Below are 22775 nucleotides of genomic sequence, written 5' to 3'. Positions count from 1 at the left end.
TGTTGTTGTTGTTGTTGAGCTGCTCCGTTGTGTGTTTGTTGTGTTGTTGTTGAGCTGCTCCGTTGTATGTTTGTTGTTGTTGTTGTTGTTGTTGTTGAGCTGCTCCGTTGTGCGTCTGCAGCTGGAGAGTCTGAACCAAAGCGAGCTAGCGTCGCGGCTAACGCTCAACTGTCAGAACTCGTACGTGGAACCGCACAAAATCAAAGATGTGGCGGTGACCATCATAGATGTGAGTGTTCCCGCCCTCGCTGCCTTCACGGTAACCGTCGGCGCCGCCGTTTCCTGACTGTCACTTCCTGTTTCCTGTTGAGGTGTTTGATCAGAGCGCTCTGTCGCTGGAGGCCAAAGAGGAGATGTACAAGCTCTATCCCAACGCCAGGAGAGCTCACCTGAAGACCGGAGGGAACTTCCCGTACCTGTGCCGGAGCGCCGAGGTCAACCTCTACATACAGGTGACCACGTCTACTTCCTGCTGCGACAGGAAGCCACGCCTACCTGAAGGTTGAGGTGTTTATGATCCGTCATTCTGACCTTTCCGTCTGCAGATTCACCTGCGGCAGTTCCACGGGACGCGATTCGCCGCCATCAGTCCTGACATGATCAACGCAGAAGAGCTGGAGGTCCACGCCAGCCGCCAGGACTCTGACGACGACCAATGAGGCGCTGCGCCTCCTCGAAGCTCCGCCTTCCACCAGGAGCTTCCTGAACAGAAGATATTTTTACTGGACAGAAAATATTTTCATACTTGCAGAAACTTTGCTCACAAACACTCTACACTTTGCCTTACGAGAACTCAACCGCGGCGGGCCAGAACCAGAACCGCGGCGGGCCAGCACCAGAACCGCGGCGGGCCTGAACCGCCTGAATTACAGTGTTCAGGAGGCGCCGGGACGATTCTTCTTCTTCTCTTTATTTTGATCTTCATGTTTTATTTTCCATCTGGGCTCCAGACTGAACCAGAACTTCTCAGCTGCTTCCTGGACGACATCATTTCTGAGGTTTTATTTATGTGATCATTGTTGTAATAAATCATCGATTGTTCTGCGGTCTGAAGGCTCCTGATGTGACCTGCTGCAGGTGAAGGGAGGTTAGGGTTCCTCAGAGGTCAACACCTGCAGACAGTTGTACTTCAAAGGGTTCGTTCCAGTTTCCATAGAAACCAGAGGTCATTTGAGCATCTGTGGGAACGTGGAAGAACCGGCTGAGAAACGGGATCTTTTCTAGATCCAGGTGTACTAAGCTGTCACCGTGGAGACACAATGAAGCCATGGCCGACATTCAGACGCTCAGGCTGTCGCCGTCTGACATGGACCTGAGCGTTTTAGTTCTTTCACCCTCCTGGATAAAAGGAGAACACAAGTGGAGCAGGTGAGTTCAGCAGGTAACCACTATCGTTAATCGACCCCAACGTCACAGACATCTTTCTGTGGCTGGATTTCATCGTTCTGAAGTAAACTTATATTGTTATTTTCTAGTAAGAATAATTGTTTCTGAATGGGGGCGTGGCCTCTGACTGTCAGTCAAATCCTCACCTGAGGTGCTTGACTTCAGTCTTGGTGAGGTGGGGTCCACTTACCTGTTCCACCGCCATGAGGACGACGGCTGAGCTGCAGAACTGGATTCAAATGATCCCAAACATCAGATGGATCCAGACGGAAGTTTCTCATGTCAGAAAAAACGTTTCCAACAGATTCGATCAAACCTCTGAAGTGGGCGGGGCTAATCTGCCTGTCATGTTGGAATACCCCCAGTGAGAGAATGGTCATCTAGCTTTTAAAAGGCCACGCCCCCACTAAACATGATCACCTCTGACTGGAGCTGATGTATAAAATCTTCTGGAGCGTTCTCTTTGAGTTTTTTTATTTGCACTTTAAAATCTGGGATTTGAGTCAAAGTTTCATGAACATAACTTTGGTTTTCATTTTTTAGGGTTTGCTACTAAATCATTTCAGTTTATGTACATAAATCCTATACTTTTACCTCATAAAGGCTGCAGTTACATTTTCTGAATTTAGAAACTCTATGAAAGCTTGTTTTTAATCATTTATATTAGAAACCTTTCTCAGAACTCGGTCACCAAACAGATAAAAGTAATCCTGGGTTGATTAAATTAATGAATCAACTAAGCTTAAAAAATCGATCCTTAAAAATAGAGATCAATCTAATGCATAAAGCTAAAGTCTGCTAGCTTGATGCTAATCTGTAATGGGATTCCCCATAGAACAGCTAATGCTAACGCTCGGTCGTCCTACATTCTGACTACATGAACATCTTTATAAACTCAGGCATTAGTTTTCCAAACTCTCTTAAGGAAATATTTTTAAAGTAACTATTTGTGGTCTAAAACATTTTTTTTCCTCTTTCTTCTTCTGGAATAAGGTGTAATGCTATAGCACGATCGCCACCTAGTGGTCAAACTGAAACGTCCTCCAGGAGAAGCAGAACAATGTTTCCAATGTTAATGATCTGAACATTTTAGTTAGAACTTCTCCTTTAGAGAATCATGTAACTCTGGATGATATTAACAATCTCATTATTTCACTGATACATTTACAGGATGTGAACAGAAGTGAAGGCTGGACCAGAAAAATCCAAACCTGAAGGTGAAGTTTAGGAGATTCTGACTCATCAGACAGCAGTTAAATATGCTTTTTAATCTGCAGAGAACTCCAACAAAACGTATCAATAAAACTTTATTTGAACTGAACACTGTCGACCATAAAACCACCCGCACCCCCACCCCCACCTCAGGAAGTTTGTGGTGAAGATCTCAAACTGAGAACAAGCTTACGGTGCAACCAAACTCCAAACCGCGGTGGTGTTAAAACAGCTTTAAAGGAAAACTGAAGGAATAGATTACATAAAAGCTTCTGTGCAAACTGCAAATCTCGGTTCCGCTCCGTCCGGGCGGTTCTGGACGGGAAAACGGTCCAGAGCTCAGTAGAAAAAGATGCCGAAGTCGCCCCGGTTGTTGCGTTTGAACTGGTTCCCCTGAACCGACACGAAGATCTGGTGCTCCATCAGGTCCTGGACGGCGCGGCTGCACGTCGCCTCTTTGTTCCGGCTCAGCTGCCGGCCGAACTGCCACTTCCTGCCGGCGGCGGCGTTGGAGGAGGAGTCGCTGCTCGCCGCGCTGGCGTCCACCGGAGGAACCGGAGAGGAGCGGGGCTCCCCCTGCTGCCCATCCTCGGCTACAGCTTCTGGGAAAAACATGACGTCAGAGTTGATGACGGATAAAGATGCGGAGACACAGAAGCTCCGCCCACCTTCGCTCCCATCAGCTGGACCGGCCTTGCCGCCGGGCTTCACCAGAATCACGCCGTAGCCTTCGTTGTTGTGGATCACGTTGTTCTCCAGGGTGATGGACGGCATCCCGTCCAGCTCGTGGGCAAAGTCCTTCAAATCAAACTTTATTTAAACACGCTAAAATAACAATTCTAACGTGCCGTAACCTTTCAACCACGATTAACATCATTCTAGCAGATGAAAAGCAGCAGAGAAAAGCGGCGTATTCATCTGCTAGAATGATGTTAAAAAGTAGGTCAAAGGTCAGAGGTCATGGGGGTGCTCACCTTGATGAGGATGCCGTCTTTGCAATGATGGATGCCGTTCCCCACCAGGCAGCAGACGCTGCCGGGGTAGATCTCCACGCCCGCCCCCTGCAGACAGAGAGCCGGTTCAGCCAAGGATCGGCAAGGCGGGGCTTACCGGAATAGGCGGGCCTCACCTTGGAGCCGTACAGGTCGCACATGTTCATGGTGAGGCGGGCGGCGCTTCGAACGATCACGCCGGTGGTTTCGCACTGCAGCACGCAGTTCTCCATGTTCAGCGTTCCCTGGCGGACGCCTGAGCCACAGAGACGCGGCGGTGAGGATTGTTCATATCATACAGTGATTCTCTAAAGGAGAAGTTCTAACTAAAACGTTCAGATCATTAACATGTAAACGTTGTTCTGCTTCTCCTGGAGGACGTTTCAGTTTGGACACTAGGTGGCGACTGCGCTGTAGCATTACACTATATTCAAGAAGAAGTAAATATGAGCAGGAAATTGTGTTTTAGACCAAATAGTTACTTTAAAAATATTTCCTTAAGAGTTTGGAAATTCACATTAAGATGTTTATGTGTCCGTTTATGTCGACCGAGCGTTAGCATTAGCCGTCCTATGGAGAATTCTATTATACGTTAGCATCAAGCTAGCGGACTTTAGCTTTTTCATTGGATTGATCTCGACTTTTATGGATTGATTATCGATCTATGAAGCTTAGATCGATTCATTGATCTCATCATCTCAGCTCTACCTAATTCCCACAAATTCTGGCGCTGAATAAAGCAGCTTCACAGACGTTTACTGCAGTAGCGTCTACTCAGCGTACAACAGATTTTCTCTGCTTTGGAGTCTGTTGGAATTACATTAATTGCGTAAAACTTCAAATAATTACGGTAATTCAAGGAAAGGCAACACTAGCGCTACAGTTCAGCTGTTAGAGGATTAAAAAAAAAAATCAGACTTCCTGTTTGTCTTTTATTTAACGAGTCACATACGACAAAAAACATGCTAACGCAGAAATGTTCGAGCGAGAGAGGTGGCTTCATTGGAACTTCGGTAAAAGGAGAAACTTTGCCTGAAAGTGCTTTAGTATCCGGACTCTCGGCTTGCACACATCATGGTCGACGGAGGACAACCACCACCAGGTGTCTCGGAGGATTTGGAGCTTCGAACCGTCTCCTTTTCTAGCACGTTTCAACATTTGTTCATGTTCTCCTTCCAGCATGTCGGCAGCAGTTCAAGCTTCATCTGTACCGTCTCCACATGGAGACCAGAACCACCTCAGTGGTCTAGTGGAAGAGCGACTGACCTCAGACCAGAAGGTCACGAGTTCAAATCCACAGTAGTGTCACACCAAAGACTCTAAAATGGGACCCAATGCATCCGTTTGACACTCAGCAAGAAGGGGTGGGACAGGTGGGCCGAATGGTTCCTGAGTCACTGTGTCTGCAGCTCACCCCTCCCCTGGGGGAGGAGTCAAATGTGGAAAACACATTTCTCTCACCCAGGAGTGATTTTAAAATCAGACCAAAGGGGGTTTGGGGCTGGTCAAGAAACTGAACTTTTGGGAGATTTCTTTGCAGCAGCCAGTGACTCAGCCCCTCCCACAGACACCTGAATCAGGATCTTCTCTGATATCCAACATCTCCATCGCGGAGGCGGAGCACTCACACAGGATGCCCTCGATGGCGTCGTGCTGGATGAACTTGATGTTGGACAGTCGGACGTCGGCGGCCGACGTCTCCACGAACGTGTCGCCTTTGTTGGTCTTCTCGATCACAACTTCATCGGGAAATCCGAAGCCTAAACACAAAAAAAAAAAGAGACCTGAGAGCGTTTTTACACGTGTACCTGGAGAGGAAAACCTCTGACGGGAGGACGGCGTCAGAACCGGAAAAGAGACGTCTGGTTTCTGGAAGAGGCATTCCGCTGGGAAGCTCTTGTGGGTTGGAGCTGCAGCAGGAGGTGCAGCAGGAGGTGCAGCAGGAGGTGCAGCAGGAGCTGCAGCAGGAGCTGCAGCAGGAGGAGCAGCAGGAGGTGCAGCAGGAGGTGCAGCAGGAGGTGCAGCAGGAGGTGCAGCAGGAGGTGCAGCAGGAGGTGCAGCTGGAGGTGCAGCAGGAGCTGCACCAGCTGCAGGTCGCAGACGGATCTGCGTTTGAAACGACTGATCCTAAAATGTTGCGAGTGGTCTCTAAAGTACTCTGGAGTTTTCCGGTGAAGCCACAGAACCCGGCGTGTCCGGTTTGTTCTCAGAAGTTCATCAGGTTTTCACATTCCTCCTTTGGACATTTTGAAAACACACCTTAACGTTTCTGAGGAGGATCTCCGGTTCTCAGAATGAGTTCAAACATTTTCCTTTGGGTTCAGACGAGATGATTGTTGCTCCTGAATATATTCAGATCCTGCGTCTTAAATCCTTGTTCAGATGAATTTCATCATTTCTTTGACTCGTCTTCCAGAAATGCAGCAAAACGTTTACACAAACACGATTTTTATCTTCTTCACACCAAACTTTCATCGTATCTGATTTGAAAGTTGTAGATTAAACGCTTTTCTCTTGTTTTCCCTGTTTTGTTGTGTTAAAAGTGGAGCTTGGAATCGATTAAAAACACTAATTAATCGCAAATCTGAAAGAAACTAATCGCAATAATAATTTTCAGTATTTTCCAGCCTCTTATCTGCAATTAATCACAAATGGAATCAAAATTGTACATTTAGAATGTTTATTTTTAATCCTTTAAGGGCCTAAATCAGTTTATAAGTCACTTCTGTATTTTGACTACCTGCTTGTTTATTTGCTATCAATCAGCACGACCTCTCCTATGTGACACCATCTTTATTCTGTCATTTTTCCAGGTTCTATTCACACTCTAGACAGAAAATCATGTAAAAACAGAAAGTTCCATCTAGAAACTTGGATTCATTTCGCTGTGGAAACCTCAAAAATGTTTAACAAACTGTTTTCACAACATAGAATGAAAGTTTTAGGCGTAATTTTATAAAAACAAGAAAAAAAGTCAAAAAATGAATCATGTTTTTGGATGAAAATAAGAACAAATCCAGCTAAAGTCACAAGGCAGCCCAGAAAAAAAGAATTTCTCACATTTTTACCTGAATTCTGTTTAATTCTCTTTAATTTATTAAAATCTCAATCAAAGAATATAAAAAAAGTTGACGTTTATTTAGACAAATTATTATGCTGCACGGCCCTGCGACACACTGGCGACCTGTCCAGGGTGTACCCCGCCTTCGCCCATCAGTAGCCGGGATAGGCTCCAGCACCCCGCGACCCCGAAAGGGAAGAAGCGGTCAAGAAGATGGATGGATGGATTATGCTGCACTGCAGGACGCCTGAGAGCGTCAATATATATAAACGCATTCATTATGATTCATTAATCGTGGCGTTAACGCGACAACTTTGACAGTCAAAACTCTTAATTCATGCTAACTTGAAGTTAGGAGACAGCTCTTGCCCCGCCCACTTCCCCTAAAGTGGGCGGGGCTTTCGTACCTTCAATAGTGATGGAGTCTGGAATGAAGATGGAGCTGCTGACGCTGTAGTTGCCGGGCAGGATGATGACCACGTCGCCATGGTGACACGACTCCACCGCCGACACCGGATCTCTGTGGAACTGAGGAGCGGACGGAGAAGCTCAGAACACGGCGGGCCCAGACGGACCCGGTTCCTCAGAGGAGCGGCTCTGAAAGCGAAGCTTCTCACCTGGATCTGGTGCTCCTCGGAGGAGCACAGCGGCGTCAGGCGGGCGCTCAGGAGCGACTGGAGCTGGACGGAGCTGCAGGACTCCGCCACCACGTGAACCACCCTCAGACCCGCCGCTCGGGGCCCGCGGCTCTGAGCGCTCTGCTGCCGGCTGTTCCCTTTGTAGGCCAGAACGTATCTGGACACAGCAGACGGGGAGAAGTTCTGCGGGAGTCCAGCGGGATGCTGGGAGCTCCCGCCGCGGGACCCACCTCAGCAGCGGGTTCTCGATGATGTGCAGTTTGCGTTTGAACGTCTCCAGCTGCTCGCACAGCTTCAGGCCCTCCACCATGGACACGTTGTCCAGCTCCGAGTCGGAGTCGGCGCTCAGGCCGCTGCGCAGCTCCGAGAACTCCCGGAAGCAGCGGGAGCAGCTCTCCTGTAGGGACTGGTACTCCGACACCAGGCCCGCCGGGACCCGGTCCTCCAGAACGTCGTAGTATCTACGAGCAAAACAAACTCAGATCCACGTTCGGTCAACTGAGAGATCAGAGGGGGCGTGTCCTCACAGCCGGAGGCGGGGCTCCACGCAGCGAACAAAGTAGTCAAAGTCGTCGTCCTCATCTTCCTCGTCCCATTCCCGCCAGATGTGTTTATAGAAGAACCTGCAGAGGCGGGAACACTGAGTACCACCGGAGAACCAGACGGCGGATCCGCAGGTCCTACCTGAGATGCTCCAAGGCCAGAGCGGTCTGGTCGAAGTCTCCAGACTCGTCGTAGACCACCTGCAGCTCCTGCAGGGGGACTCTGTGCTGCGTGGCCTCCAGGACCGCCGTCATGGCGTCCTCGTCCAGCTGGCAGCCTCTGCTGTCGCACCGCAGCGGCAGCACCAGCTTCACGCTCGCCTTCAGAGCCTTCACGTCCAGATCCTGCACCTGAAACCGGAGCAGCTCCGTCAGCCTCTCCGCTCACAACCAGAACCTCTGAGAACCCGGCGGCTCACCTCCACCAGAACGTCAAAGATGTCGGTGGACCACAGCGCCAACCAGTCGCACGGCTCCAGAACCTTCTCCAGGTAATCTGCGGTGAAGGCCTTCACCTCTGAGGGCTTGCAGTCTCCTGAACACACACAGCAGGCCGGTCCGTGTCAGCTCGGGTCCGTGTCAGCTCGGGTCCGTGTCAGCCACTCCTCTCAGGGACGGCGTCCCACAGGGCTCTGTGCTCCGCCCCCTGCTGCTATTAGCTAACACTATGAGGGAGCAACGCCTTTATTCTTACGCTGATATTCAGCGGTACGTAAACCAGGAGATCTTTACAGTTTACACGACTCGACCGATCCAAGACTTTGTACTGAAACAGACCTGACCCAAACCCGTCAGAGACCGGTTCTCCTCCAGAGGGAGTCTCTACTCCTCACAATCACCTCAAGCATTTCTGAACCATCTCCCTCAGATTTGTCATTAATGCTGTGAACGATAAAGTTTTGCCCTGTGAGTGTCGGGTTTCACGGTTACCCAGCATGTAGTCCTGGTACGCCTTGAACCTCTCGTAGAACAGCAGGTTGCTGGTCTGGAAGGTGTCCGGCAGAGTGGCTCCCGCTCGCCGCTCGGCTCGCTGCAGCTGCGTCCCCGACCTCTCCGAGGTCAGGTGGTCTGTTCCGCTGTCGTCATCCTCATCATCATCATCGTCGTCTTCATCACTGAGGCCTCCAGCTTCATCGTTCTGAAACAGAGCTGCAGGAGCCAGCAGAGATCAGGACTGAGGCGCTGATTTTCAAAATAAAATGTGGATTGTTTTTTTTGTTTTTTTTAATAATAATAAAAAAAAAAAGCATTCAGCATAAATGTCTGTTTTTCAGATGTTACACGCACGTTTCATAAAACTAAAAAAATACGTTTTTTTCCATTTTATCAGTTTCATTTTTTCAGTTTTAATCACTATTTTAAGATAAAGAAACTTTACATATCAGTAAAATATTCAAAAATATTTTGTCAACATGCACAAACAAGTAAATAAATTTATTTACACCATCTTTGTACAGGTGTCAAACTCCAGACTTTGAGGGCTTACACGTTTTCTAACCAATTGAAGCTCCTATTAGCTAAACACACCTGATCCAGGTAATCATTAACAGATAAGGTAGGATTAAAAAAAAATAAATCTTACACCACTTTTACGATATATGTTATAGAAAATAATGTTGTGATTTTTTTTTCGTTTTAGTGTTTACGAATAGACCAAAATTGAATTATTTTATGTATTTGGGTGAACAATGTAAAATCCTGCGGGATTGACAGTTCATGAAGGCAGCGCAGCCTCACGACATATGACCACGCCGCATTCACGGACCACCGAAAACTCGGAGAAAAGTGAGAACTCCAACAAACCTCACTCGCAGCTGTTAACCGACTCCTAGCAAAGAGACGTCAAACCAAAAGCGGTAAAACTGAACCGACCTTGAGCTACGTCCAACAAACAATCTCCCGCGGAGCAGACGCTGTCCTGTCTGTCCGTCTCGACCGGAGGATCCAGCTCGACCACCACCAGGTCGGACACGTCGCTGACGGTACACCCGGTTTCCAGCGCTTCGTGCTCCATTGAAACGCCGACCAGAGTCTCGGTTTAACGGGATTAAATGAGGATCACGCGGCGCTTTGAGATATTTAGAACAACAACCCCACGCCCTGCCACTTTCAAAAGATCCCGGTCTCCCGCGGCTCAGCCAATCACAGCAGGGGACCTGGACGAAGACCCGCCCTTTTCCTTTCATTTTTTTCAAACCAAGACATGCGCAGATCGGTTCAGAGTGCAGTAGAGGCAGATACTCGTGAGGTGGCGCCAATGACGCGAACATTCAACCGTAGAAGAAGAAGTCTTCCTCCGGCTGTCTTCGCTATTTCAAAGGTAAAAACGGAGTTTAACTTAAAACTACGAATGTGTTTGTATTTTGTGAACAATTATCATATAAACAACAACACATTTCACAGCCATTTTTGGCTCTAGGGCTTTTGTTGTATTTATAAATAACCGTAACGTCGTTAGCATGTCGCGCGCTACCCACTGGTACTAGCATGCTAATACTAACTTCATCCGAATCATTTACGAAGTAAATATTCAGAATGAGTTTTATTTTTTATCTTCAAATGTTTAAAAAATAATTCTAATAAATCTGTTTTTGGAGAGATAGCATCATACACGAGAGGGGAAACAGATGCTTTAATTACATTTAAAATTAGTTTTCTGATTTTTAATTGAAAGTATTTATTTATTTCAACTCTGATTGTTTTATTGTTGCATAGATTTGTTTTCCTGATATTTATCTACTGGTAATTAAAGCTAAATGATCTAATTTCTCTGTATTAGGCCAGAAAATGTAAAGTGAACATGAATTGATCAGAAGTTTTGTGTCTAAACTTGAATTAAACACAGAAGGTTGTTATTTTAGAGTTTAGTTTGGGGCACATTTGCAGCTCAGAGCAGTTTTTGTTCAGTTAATCCCCATAAATGTAGTGATGCGTTTTACTTTTATTCTTAGTATTTTGAGCCGTTTTGATCCACAACAGTTCTGCAGAAATGAATTGGAAGGCAATGATATTTCATCTGGTTAGAGATGGAAACAAAGGGATCATGGGAAGTCAGGGCAGGCTTACTTTGCTCCAACAGTCCTGCCCAAAACTCAGAGGTGAATTTCTAATGAACTCCTGCCGCTTTACAGAAACTATGTCCTAGAAAACGACACATTTTCTTTTGGATTTTGGCTAAAAACGGCATGAATTAATGCCTTTCATTAAAAGACCACTGGGAACGCTATGGAAATCGATGAATAGATGATGGGAGTGAGACTTTAACATACACTTCTTTAATGTCCAGCTTGGGGTGAATACTCGACTCTGATTGGCTGCTATTATGACCATTAAAAAGTGATTATGATCACTGATAAAAGAAGCTCAAGTTTCATAGTCTGAATGTTCTAGATTATTGTGCTACTATTGCTATATCAATATTAATTAGGGCTGCCACGATTAGTCGACTAATCGACGACTAATCGACTATTAAAATAGTCGATGACTAATTTAATAGTCGATTAGTCGTTATTTTATATTATATGGAGTCAGAATTTAGTAAAATTGAAAGTTATTATGATATTCTGCTAGCTTTTTGGACTATTTTGGCATTTATTACGGTTTTTAGGCTATTTTGGAGTTTTAATTTTAGCTACATGCTAGCTGTTTTTGCTAACAAGCTTTTTAAAGATGTTTTAGGCTGTTTCGCAATTTAGCTAATATTTAAGCAACATGTTTGCTGTTTTGGCTAATTCAAGCTTTTTTAGTTTTTTAGGCTATTTTTGTGTTTAGCTAATTTTTAAGCTACATGCTAGCTGTTTTGGCTAACTTAAGCTTTTTTGTTGTTTTTTTATTCAGGCCATTTTGGAGTTTAGCTAGTATTTCAGATACATGCTAGCTGTTTTGGCTAATCTACGTTTTTTTTTAGGCTAATTTGGCCTTTAACTAATATTTTAGCAGGCTATCAGCATCTTCAGCCATTGTCACCAGCATCTTTTGCAACCAAATTCAGCTTACATTCTATCTACGATAATGCTAATGTGAATATATCTAGTTTTTAGTTAGTTTAAAGCTAATTATGCTTAAGATGTGTGTTTTACATCCACTTGTGTATGACCCGATTAGTCGACTAATCGTAAAAAATAATCGGTGATTAGTCGACTTTTAAAATAATCGTTTGTGGCAGCACTAATATTGATCCACATTTAATGATCATTTAACATGACATAGCGTATATAACACTTTCTTCTTCTGCTTAGCTGCAGCAGATGGAGGTCTGTGCAGGCTCAAGAGCCGTTACCATGACGACGCGTTACACCATGTGTTAAATAGTTCCCGTCTTGTGGAAAATTATTTAAACTTAAAAACTAGAAAGACGTGACATCGTCTTTTAATTTCTGATAGCCGACACCTCCCTCACTTATTCTTAAAAAGTTTGTTAGTTTAAATGTAAGAATTAATCGTTTTTAGTGAAAAGTTCACTTTTTTCTTTTTTTTTTCTTTTTTTTTTTAGTTGAGTAAAAAAATGTTTTAAGCAAACATTTTTTTTTTAAATCTAAATGTAAACCTATGGAGCCATCCTGAGTTCAATCGATTCATATGTTTTTGGATGTGTGGCTTTAGTTCCTTTTCGTAAAGGTTTTGGTCATATAGACAAGTTTCTCTAACACTAGTTTTTATTAAAGTCTTATGCAGTCAGTCATGTGACGTCTGCGCAGCTCTGCCGATGCTCAGTCACTCATCAGAAGACCAGATGAATTCTTTTGCACTTTTTCTGTTTGCAGTAAAAAAAAAATTTTAATGTTAGACAGGTTTTAATGAGAACTTTTATGATTTGGTTCTTGATGAACGTGATTTGGTTCTGAAACCAGAAACTGCAGAACCGCTGAACCCTGCAGGTCCTCAGAGGTCATGCAGAATATTGAGATGATTTGGTGGATGTTCTGCAGGAGCTCCTCGCTCTAGTCACCAGTCTATGCAGATCTAAGGGGATGATCTGACCGGGGGTGTCTTCCTTCTCAGGCTCAGGGTTCGGCTGCAGCCGCGGCTGAAGATGTCGCAGCAGAAACGCGTCCAGAGCTGTGGCGGTGGCGACGACCAGGAAGGCTTTGAGCTGTCGGCCAGTGATGAGTCGGAGCCCGAGGAGGAGCTGAGCCGGGCACCCTTCGACCAGGAGCTGGACGACAGCGATGATGGGGGGCCGGAGGTGTGCGCTCCAGGCTCCACCCCCTCACCTGCGAGTGCATTCATCCTGAGCGGTGGAAACTCTGCGTTCTCTTACCGCAGCCGCAACATCTTTGACTGCCTGGACAGCGTGGAGAGGCAGTCTGCGCCCCCCCCGACTGAGGAGAGCTCCCCCACTGAGGAGAGCTCCCCCCCTCCTCCCAAATGCCCCCCACCCACAAAGAAGAGAGGAGTCCCCGACTATCTGCTTCATCCGGAGCGCTGGACGCGCTACAGCCTGGAGGACGTGAAGGAGGCCACCGATCAGGAGAACCGCCAGGCGGCGCACAACTTCCTGTCCAGTCTGCGGCCTGAAGACGGGAACCGGCCCCCCAGTGAGCCCCCCCACGACCACCAGCAAAAGATGATCTTCTCCAAACCCAAACGACCCTTCAAGGAAGATCCGGCCGAGTCTTCATCAGAGACTTCAAAGGAGAAGAGACTGCACCTCAGTCACCTGGCTGAGGAAGAGGAGGAGGACAACAAGGCTGCAGCAAGGACTGAGAAGGGCGGAGCCCCGCAGGAGTCCCTCCCCAGCTTCACCTCCTTCAAGAAAACCAAGGGGAAGAACTACAGAAGGAGCTCGGATCAGAAGGACGAGTGAGGACGTCTCTGTACCAACACGTCAGTCACCAAACCAGTCCTCCTCGCCCCCCCACGGAAAGTTGAGACATTCACACCCAACAGCATGACAGGTGTGTTGAGAGAGAGCCTCACCTGCAGTTTGAAACTGAACTTTAGAAACGACAAGAAACTTTCCTGAAGAACAGAGAGAGGTGGGGCTCGATACACGGAGCTCCAGTGTTTGTTCTTTTAATTACTGTCATTTTTTAATTGTGTTAATGGTTGAAAAGTTTCACATTAAAGGGTTAAGTTCAAACGGGTCACTACTAGAATGCTAACGATGCTAAAGACGCTCAGCTCCCTCCAGGAGAAGATCAATGGATCCAATCAGAACAAAATGAAATTCAAAGACGCTCCAAGATGACGTACGAAGGAGCTCGGTAATCTTTACTAAGATTGAATAAATACTCTGTAAAGCCTGAAGGTCTGATTGATGCTAAACTTCCTTTGTCCGGTCAATGTGATGCTTTAATTCAGGGGTCTCAAAGAAAAATGTTCTTATTTCTGAGAAATCCTAAAATGTTGTCTTTGATTAATTGTTTCAGTCCGAATTCATCAGCAGATGATGTTCTTCTCATATTCTTGAGGTGTAAATGTGTTTTTGTAAAACAGCTGATCCTCCTCCGACAGACGTGTCCTCCTCCGTGGCGTTCCTGCTCCGGTATCTCGTCTCTTCCCGCTGTCTTCCTGTTTTCCATCCTGTGTGCTCAGTGGAGCGGCAGCGTCCAACATTCAAAACCTCCTCAGCAATAAAGACTATTTACATCCACAGCGCCTCCTGTTTGCTCATAACCGTGTTTGCGCTCCGCCGTGCAGGAGCTGCAGCTTTGCATGGCGGCCTCAGGGGATTTTCATAGATATGCAGCAGATAGAACCGTACGGATAAGAAAATGAGGGAGCGGGCTTCCTGTCTGTGGCGCTTTTTCTGTAACCATGAAAGGACGGGCGCTCCACGGCGGTCGGTGACATTTCAGGTTACTCGACCAGAGCAGGACAGCAGTGACGTTCCCTTTGATGTACAAGCCGTGATCATATAATAATATATATACTCAACATTTTCTACTTTAAATATTCAGAAATGTGAAATGTGATAAAGAGAAACTTTAAAAATGCTAAAAGTTTGAAATTGAATTAAAACATCTTCAGCTACATGTGTGTCAGCAGGTTAAATGTTTTATTTTAATGTTCTAAAGAGGTGCAGAATAATGCTAGCTGGAGCTAATAGATGCTAAAAACATTTCATAGGACGCATAAACGCGACTGCAAACATGTCTGACAGAAAGCTACACGACTATACAAGAAAGAAGTATTAAAATACTTCATCAAAAGAGTGAAAAAAACGACATAAAACATTTAACATGATCGGAAATCAGCTGATAAAAGTACTTTTTTTGAACACACTAATTCTGACTCAATTATGTAAAAAAAATCTTTATTATGTGAAAAGTTTTGATGTTAAAACAGTGAAATGCATGACGAAAATTTAATGAAAGCATCCAAACAAAAGTTTTTTTTTTTTTACTTTGTTGAGTTCAGAGGAAACAAATCAATAAAGAAATGAACACAAACAAACACACTAAGTCAAAGTTGTTGCATCTTCACACAGGACCCCAGTGCATTGTGGGATGTCCGTCATCCACCAGAAGCCCAGCATGAGTCACAGATCTGAAATTTCTCTTCATCATTATTAAGGTTCTTCCTGAACATTTGACTCTACAGACTGACTTTTTAACTTTGATTAATTCTTGGAATTGTTTTACACCTGCTTTTCCTGGAAGTGAACACCCGACAAGTGAGTTCCTCTCAGGTAAAGTTACACAAAAACACTCCCACAGAGGACTGATGGTGACTGTCTTTGTGTCACATGATCATGGAGGAGCGGGTCGCTCTCCATCCGCCTGCAGCTGATGTTCAAAATGTTCTTCATGTCTTCAACCAAACATTAAAGTTCCTCTCAGATGAAAATCCTGTTTTTGGAGTTCTTAACATGTCTGTGTGGGATATTTCTTAAGAAAGAGAACAAATGTTTTCAGAAATCATTTTGTTTTTGCATTTCTGAGTATTAAAACATGTCTTTTTAAGACATTCAGGTTGTGGGATTTTGGTTAAAAAATTCATCATTAAAACACTCTTGGAAAGTTGTTTTAAATAAAAAAACGTGATCGGAGGACTTGAACTGTGTCAGTCCTCCAGTGCATCAAACACCGACATCATCTGCATACGCTGAAATGTGTCCCAGAAGTGACCGCTGGTCTATGCTGAAACATCTGGAAAACCAAAGAGAATGACGTGTTAACACAACTAATGATAAACCAGCAGTTACTCCTGAACGCTGCATGAATAAAGTCCCAGATCGATTAAATCCATTTTTATTTTGCAGATAAATGCTGGAAATATAAAATTTGAAACTTTTAAATGAGAGTCCAAGAAAATTCTCTGACAGCAGAAAGTAACTGTTGGTAAACGAGTATCAACAAAAACACCTTAATACCAAAAAGTCACCATAAAGGAGGGAAAATGAGAAGGATAAACGATGATGAAAACAGTTGAAATTAAAAAAACTGAATGTGTGAGAAGGAAATAAAAAGCAAGAAAACCTCAAATAAATACAAAATATGAGAAATAGTTCATATTTTAGGGGAATAAACACTTTGTAACGTTAAAAAACGACTCTTTAATGATTAAAATATATATATTAGAGAGCTGAAGAGTCAAACTATCAGACATGATTTTATATTAAAACACCAGAATTAACACGACACTGAACTGACAGCTGTCGGACTCCAGTGTTTAAGCGACTCTGAGTGAAACTGGAACCCGAGTCGTGCCCCGTCTTGTCTCGTTGTGACGTCACAGCTCTTCAGGTGAAACGGCGCACCTGTAAAAGGGTTGAGGCGCGCGCGGACACGATGCAGTCAGCTGGGAGAATGCGGAAGAGGAGCGCGGAGCAGAGCCGCTGAGGAGCCGCGGAGGAGCGCACGCTGCCGGGATCCCATCCGTCCCGCCGGACCCACACCGGAGCCACACCGGACCCACACCGGAACCACCTGCAAACATGTTCTTCAAGAAGACGCAGGTGAGCTCGGGGCGGTCCCCGAGGAGATCCAGGTGCAGGAGTCTGGAACAGTTCAGGTTTATAGAGACTTTAGCTGCTTTCGACCCGAATAACAACATCCGGTTACCTGTATGGAGAACCGTTGACTAAACAAAGCCAGAGGAATGTCCACAGTTCATCTGGAGTCTGACAGCTCTGAAGGTTCAGGTCCTCTGAGAGGTTTCAGTCAGACTTTAAAACTCCAGAGTCTGCTCTGGGGGTTGTTCCTGGGGGCTAAACCATGCAGGTTTGTTTGGCTGGATGGCTCATCATCGTAGACCACATGGTTTCACTCTCCAGGATGAGGGTCGGTCGGGTTTGTGGAGCTCCACTGGTTCCTCGCCTTCTGTGGCTCTAGAACTCCACGTTAAATCGTGTCCAGATCGTATTCTTCAGCTGCTCCGCTGTTGTTCGGGGTTCCACAGGGCTCATTTCTAGAACCACTTTGGTTTTCATCGTACCCCCTAATTCTCCATCCTGAGGAAACAGTTTATTCCTCTGATACGCTGACGACTGTCTGGTATATTTACTAGAGATCTCACAATGAAAACTGAACTCTATGTTACAATTACATTGAATTGCATCTGTTTGTATATGTTTATGTTTAAACATGTCAAATACAGAAGTATAGCTACATTTAACCCTTCCGCTCTCTTCGGGGTCCAGTTGACTCCAACCACATATTGATATGTGATTTCTTCCATGACAAAGGTGGACAGGATTTTATGTCTGTCATGGACATTAGTGAAACTCAAAAATCAAAGATAAAAAAAAGTTCAATGCGCTGTCTTGGGGGGTCCAGATGACCCCACTCTTAATGTAAACAAACTAAGGAGAGCGGAAGGGTTAAGAAAGATTTAGATTGTGTTGTTTTGTTGGATCACATCAGACGTACGCTCACGAAACACAGATATACTACAATATACTGTATACTTTTAATGTGCGGCGTCTTGTTTGACTAAGGTCACAAATGTAATAAACTTAAACTTGTATTTAATATATATGTCTCATACATCAGTCATTTACCCATATATTTTGGAATAAATTGCAATAATTGGAATGTCAACCTTTTTTTGAATATATATATTATATATATATGTATAAAGTGTATTAGTTGGAGTATTTAAATATACTGATGAATATTGCTTCCATATATGGAATATACTGTAAATGTATTGAGAAATACATTGTTGTTTCTTAAGGATAGTGTGAGCCAAAGTAAAGGTTTTTCTTCATTAGTGGCTTATTAGCTAGTTTAAAAATGTTTTTAGTTTAGTGTTTTTGTACTTTTGTTATACAGAAATCCAGTATTGAACTGAAACAAAATGTGATCGAAACATCAAGATTAGAACCGAATCATCGAGAAAACAAAGAGTTTAGTTTATGAATTTATCAGGACAGCAGACAAATACGTCGAGCTTGAAAATCAAAGATGCTAGCACCAGATTGTAGCTCAAAAGCTAATTTCCATCCGTAGTCCTTTACAGAACAATACAACATTCTAAACATTTAGCAGAAGTTGCTCCGTCGTGTTAACGTGACATCAGAGACTGGACGAGGTCTGTGTCTCCTGGATCCGTTTGAAACATTCAGTGTCAGACCTGGATTTTAAAATAAACTTGAAGTCTTCTGCTGAACCAGCTTCTTTCATTTGAAGCTGTTGGTGAAACCATTTCACACCAGAATGATATTTTCACACGGTAGTCCGGCCTTCATCACATTCTTCATCCATTGCTGTAATTCTTTGGTTTTGGAGCCGGTCGTCCCTCATGTGTCTCCAGGTGGTCCAGAACCTGCTGCTGGGGTTCTGGTCGGACCGCGAAAGTGGGACCACATCTCCCTTCTTCTGGCTTCTCTTCACCCGAGTTCAGTTTAAGATTCTTCTTTACTTCTAAATCTGTAAATACTCGTACACCGCCGCTCCTTCTCTCTCCTTCCACTCCGGCCCGATTCTGGATCTGACCAGCTTCTCCTGGAGGTGACGAGGTCCAAGAGGAAGCTCAGAACCGTTCCCAGTTGTCCTCTGAAACTGTGGAACATGTTACCACTGAGCGTTGGACAGAAATCCTCCAGATAAAACAAAAAACGTTTCTAATCAGACGTTTGACACGTCAGACTCTGCTGCTCTGTTTTATTCAGCTTTTTAACTTCTATCATTTTACTGCTCTATATTTTTACACTTTATAAAGGAAACTTTGATGGTTTTATCCTTTTAATTTCCTGTTTTAAGGTATACGATGTTTTGCTTGACTGCTTTCATCTTAAGGTGACACATAAAAACATAAACCGATGAAAAAGTTCCTTTAAGCTCCTGCAGCTTAAAGTTGCTGAATTCTCCTTTAAACCAAAGTGGAAACATTTGTGCTGTTTATGTTTGTTTATCTGCTGAAATCAGACAAAACAAACGTGTAACTTTTAGGTTTAGTCTGTAGAGATCAACTAATCTTGATCTTTGTTTGTAAACAAAGGTGTTTATTTGTTTTCTTTTTGCTGGTCACAAACATCCGTTGATAAAGAAAATGAGACGGTCGACTCAGTTTCATCCGTAATCAGAGCTTTAGTCTTAAAACAACATTTGGTCTTTTTGTGTCGCTTTCGTTTATCTTTCGATTTCATTTACAGGTTTTTTCAGTTTTGGGCTCCATATTTTCCATTGAAGTGTTTCTGTGACGATACAAACAGAGTATTTAATTTAACGGTTAAATTCATTCAAAAATGATTTCCATGTTTTTGTGGTTTTAACTTTATTCTAGAAAATCTCTTTTTCTAATCATCTGTTTTACGTGTTTTCCTATTAATTCTTTAAATACCTGATACTTTTGCTTTTGTCTCCGAGCGGTTTTCAGATTTATTTACAACTTCCAGAATCGTTCGAATCTATTTTTCTCGTAGAATTTGAGCTTTCAGCTGTAATTAGGTTTTTAAGTTGTAGCTCAGCGGATTGAAACGTCTTCTGTGAACCGGTCAGGGGTTCAAATCCCTCAGTGCATCCTCGGGCAAACTCCTCCATCTCACATTGATAGAAGCTGTAAATGACGTCTGTGACTAAATATTATTTATCCTGGACTTCACCAGAACCTGGAGTTATACTGTCACTGGTTTAACTTTTCATGTTTGTTTCTAAAATGATGGTTTAGCTTCATTCTGGAAATGATCCTGAAAATGTTTTTTTACAGAAGCCTCATAAATCAGTTTATTCCTGATTGGTGGTTAAGTCTTCATCTTCTCCTAATGTCACGTTTTTCTGTCATACAGTTAAATCTCTGGAGCTGCACAAGAAGTCGTGACATTAACTTTGTTTTAGTTTCAGTTTAAAAGGTCAATGTAAAGCGTGACACATTCTCATGCAGAACTTCTCTTTACAAAGTTATTTTATTTTGAAAAACTCAGTTTAGCTGAATGAGCTCACACAGGAAATAGAATATATTTTTATTTATGTAGACGTGAGATAATTAAAAACTGTTGCTCCTCAGACGAAGACGGTTGATTTTCCAGATTCAGAAGGGTTAAAGTGCGAGTCACAAATGAGAACGGCAGGTTTGTACGTTACGGTCGTCCTCGCTATCGCGGTCGCGCCCGTGTCAAAGGTCGTCTGCGGTCTCCAGCTCAGCCGTTCCAGAATAGAAAACCTTATCAGTTGTTTCTGCCGGATTAGATGAGGGCCATAAACCAGAGCGGCTGCAGAGGGAGGTCCGGACAGGTCTGAACCTGCAGGCCTCAAACACCTGACGCCTGTCGGTTCAGAGCCGGGTTCTGGCTCGGGAGAAACGTGACGCGGAGAGATTAGGAGCTTTAGAATCCACCGCAGACGTCTGAGTCACTGCAGGGTTTCATATCCAAACCCATCGGCATGAAAACACTAAAGTGGAAAACATCACGAGAAAATCTCAAAACTCAGGAACTCTTTCTCAACCAAGAAACTCTGACCTCGTCCGCTCATGAAGACATTCAGATGATTTGTAAATCAAAGCTGAAAAGCCTCGATGTGTCTCAGACGTCATCCGTTTTGTTTGTGTTCATATCATTCTGTTGTGTTCCTCAAACCACGAACATGACAGAGCAAAACGATGGATCTAGTTTTATGGACCAGTAGGAACAGTTTAGTTTGATCTGTGGTGACGCAGTAGATGAGTTTGCCTTTATGTGAAGCTGCAGAGGAAGACGGAGGCCGTCAACATGTACACGGAAACGCCCCCGACAAACAGCAGCGGTTCCTTAGGAACTCACCATAAATAATCTCATGAACATCACAAGAACTCATTACTGTTGAAGCAAACTCCACACAAATCAATAATGTCAGAGCTCTTAAAACGAACCAACATATTCGAGCTGAAAACAGAGAAACTCAGAAAAAAGGTAAGGTAAAATAGAGCAAAAATCTGAGAAAATTAGAGCAAAAATACAATTGTTATTATTGCTTTTTTGTGAAAAACAGAAATTGTATCAAAAACCATAATAAAAATACTAAAAAAAACACTACAGTTGTGTCTGAATTTCCCCTGTAACTACTAAAAACTATCTAGTGCTGGATTTTAAAGGTACTTCTGACACCATGATCACGACTTTTATTTCATTTTTCTAAACACAGGATTTGATTTCACTGATTTCATGACGTGAAAATGGAATAAAAACGAACATTTCACGACATTATTTCTGACTCCACTGTGTTCTGACGGTGAGAATGTGGATGTTTATTCAAACATTTAATCACATTTTTTTTTGTTCAAAATTGTTGGACCGCAATGCATTGTGGTCTATATTTACTAATCTAATGAGCATCGATGCATGCCACTTTTTCACAAAGACTTCTGGGAAATTTTGAGTTCACTCGATTTTGAATTAGTAGATTCCAACAGCTCTAGAAATGATGAACGCACTACACAGTGAGTGGGGGGGTTCAGACACGACCTAAGAGCTCCGTTAGCACAGCCATGATGTTAGCGTGGTGCTGGAGGTCACCGGAGGTCACCCATGAACTTCACTGCTTTGAGCACAATATTGTTGCCAGGATTGACTCACAAACACAATTAAAAAAGTTCATATCTGTCAACATTTAACAGCTTCACATTTTTTCTGTAATGTCTTTTGATAAAGTAACACAGAATAAAACAGAGTGAGGATGTGGTGACGAACACAAACAGACACGATCGTGTCTACGAGACTCTTTTACAGGTCATCTCATAGTTTTCATGAGCAGGTCAGTGCTCAGACTATTTAAGGTTTTTCAGAACAAAGATCTCCTGTGTGTGTTTTTAATGCAACAGGCTTCCATACAATAAAGAAATAACTTGGAGAACTTTTTTTAATTTAAATTAATTGCTTTTTGCATATTTTTTTAAACTGCATCTTTGGAAGTTTTTCCTGTCTGTGACAAAAATCCACAACGATGACACGTTCTGATCTGATGTTTGTTGCAGGAAGACGTCCCGCTGGGGGAGAAAAAGGAGAGCGCAGTGCCTTTGATTCGTCAGAGCGTAAGTGTCTCCTTCAGCCAATCACAGCTTTCTACCGTATAAGGGACCAACAGACAATATAATCATGTTTAGTGAATAGGTGAATACTAATATATATATATATATTTATACACACACAGATATACAGTTAATGTCTTAAATGATAGTGACTGTTTTTTTTCATCCATTAATTAGAAAAATCCTCAAAGAATCTAGTTTGCATAATAACGGTGTTAGTATGTAAATGGATCATTTGTGACGCGTGGATTCTACAGAAGTGGACATCATTTCACTAACTGTGACTTGTGAAGGTCATTGGATGCACTAGAACTTGTTATAAACTAAACTTCTAAAAAAGACTTTCATGTAAACATTTTTACATCTTTCTTATTTCACTTCACAAACTCCTGAACTTTCATTTAGAATTTACGTTAACTAAACATTAAACTAAAGGTAACAAAATAATAAAGGTAAAAAGTCAAGGTGGTAAATACTTCTTCAAGGGACCCTGGAGATGTTAATACTGTAACATCAGCACAGGATGAAGGTGTAACTGTGCAGGATTCCCTCA

The 22775-nt window shown here is 43.6% G+C and overlaps 4 protein-coding genes and 1 long non-coding RNA gene across 7 annotated transcripts in view; 3 read left to right on the top strand and 2 right to left on the bottom strand.

Annotated features, from left to right (window-relative positions):
* The window catches only part of spg21 (SPG21 abhydrolase domain containing, maspardin), a 6692-nt gene extending 5643 nt beyond the window's left edge, over nt 1-1049 (top strand). Inside the window, exons 7-9 of the mRNA XM_024294843.2 lie at nt 122-229; nt 312-452; nt 546-1049. Coding sequence (XP_024150611.1) covers nt 122-229; nt 312-452; nt 546-659 — 363 coding nt within the window. The 3' untranslated portion in view covers nt 660-1049. The remainder of the gene's footprint in view (nt 1-121; nt 230-311; nt 453-545) is intronic.
* Nucleotides 1050-2680: 1631 nt separating this feature from the next.
* On the bottom strand, nt 2681-9978 carry shcbp1 (SHC SH2-domain binding protein 1). 2 transcript variants are annotated; one of them, XM_024295713.2, is made up of 13 exons: nt 9704-9978; nt 8762-8980; nt 8251-8366; nt 7974-8182; nt 7817-7912; nt 7520-7750; nt 7269-7446; nt 7059-7179; nt 5219-5350; nt 3728-3846; nt 3573-3659; nt 3267-3396; nt 2681-3200 (listed from the first exon to the last, which is right to left on the bottom strand). In XM_024295713.2, the coding sequence occupies exons 1-13, from the start codon at nt 9843-9845 to the stop codon at nt 2938-2940; spliced, it is 2043 nt and encodes a 680-aa protein (XP_024151481.1). In that variant the 5' UTR covers nt 9846-9978; the 3' UTR covers nt 2681-2937. The 2 variants fall into 2 exon arrangements, with proteins under 2 accessions (XP_024151481.1, XP_024151482.1); XM_024295714.2 differs by having other exon boundaries at nt 2681-3197.
* Nucleotides 9979-10001: 23 nt separating this feature from the next.
* On the top strand, nt 10002-14426 carry tssc4 (tumor suppressing subtransferable candidate 4). 2 transcript variants are annotated; one of them, XR_002921750.2, is made up of 3 exons: nt 10002-10151; nt 12833-13728; nt 14288-14426. XR_002921750.2 is itself a non-coding variant. In XM_024295716.2 (2 exons), exon 2 carries the CDS (start codon nt 12864-12866, stop codon nt 13635-13637), a length of 774 nt encoding a protein of 257 aa, XP_024151484.1. In that variant the 5' UTR covers nt 10002-10151; nt 12833-12863; the 3' UTR covers nt 13638-14426. The 2 variants fall into 2 exon arrangements, 1 of the variants encoding a protein (XP_024151484.1); XM_024295716.2 differs by having other exon boundaries at nt 12833-14426.
* Nucleotides 14427-15164: 738 nt separating this feature from the next.
* Nucleotides 15165-16673, bottom strand: LOC112160563. The gene is made up of 2 exons (XR_002921695.2): nt 16536-16673; nt 15165-15924 (listed from the first exon to the last, which is right to left on the bottom strand). It is a non-coding gene; the product is annotated as an uncharacterized LOC112160563 (long non-coding RNA).
* Nucleotides 16560-22775, top strand: part of LOC112160560 (anoctamin-9) — a 24702-nt gene continuing 18486 nt past the window's right edge. The window contains exons 1-2 of the mRNA XM_024295182.2: nt 16560-16733; nt 22169-22225. Coding sequence (XP_024150950.1) covers nt 16713-16733; nt 22169-22225 — 78 coding nt within the window. The 5' untranslated portion in view covers nt 16560-16712. The remainder of the gene's footprint in view (nt 16734-22168; nt 22226-22775) is intronic.

The sequence above is a fragment of the Oryzias melastigma genome, linkage group LG3, assembly GCF_002922805.2.
Source record: "Oryzias melastigma strain HK-1 linkage group LG3, ASM292280v2, whole genome shotgun sequence".
Lineage (NCBI taxonomy): Eukaryota > Metazoa > Chordata > Actinopteri > Beloniformes > Adrianichthyidae > Oryzias > Oryzias melastigma.
The sequence above is the reverse complement of the archived record's forward strand: the minus strand, read 5'-3'. Positions and strand labels throughout refer to the sequence as shown.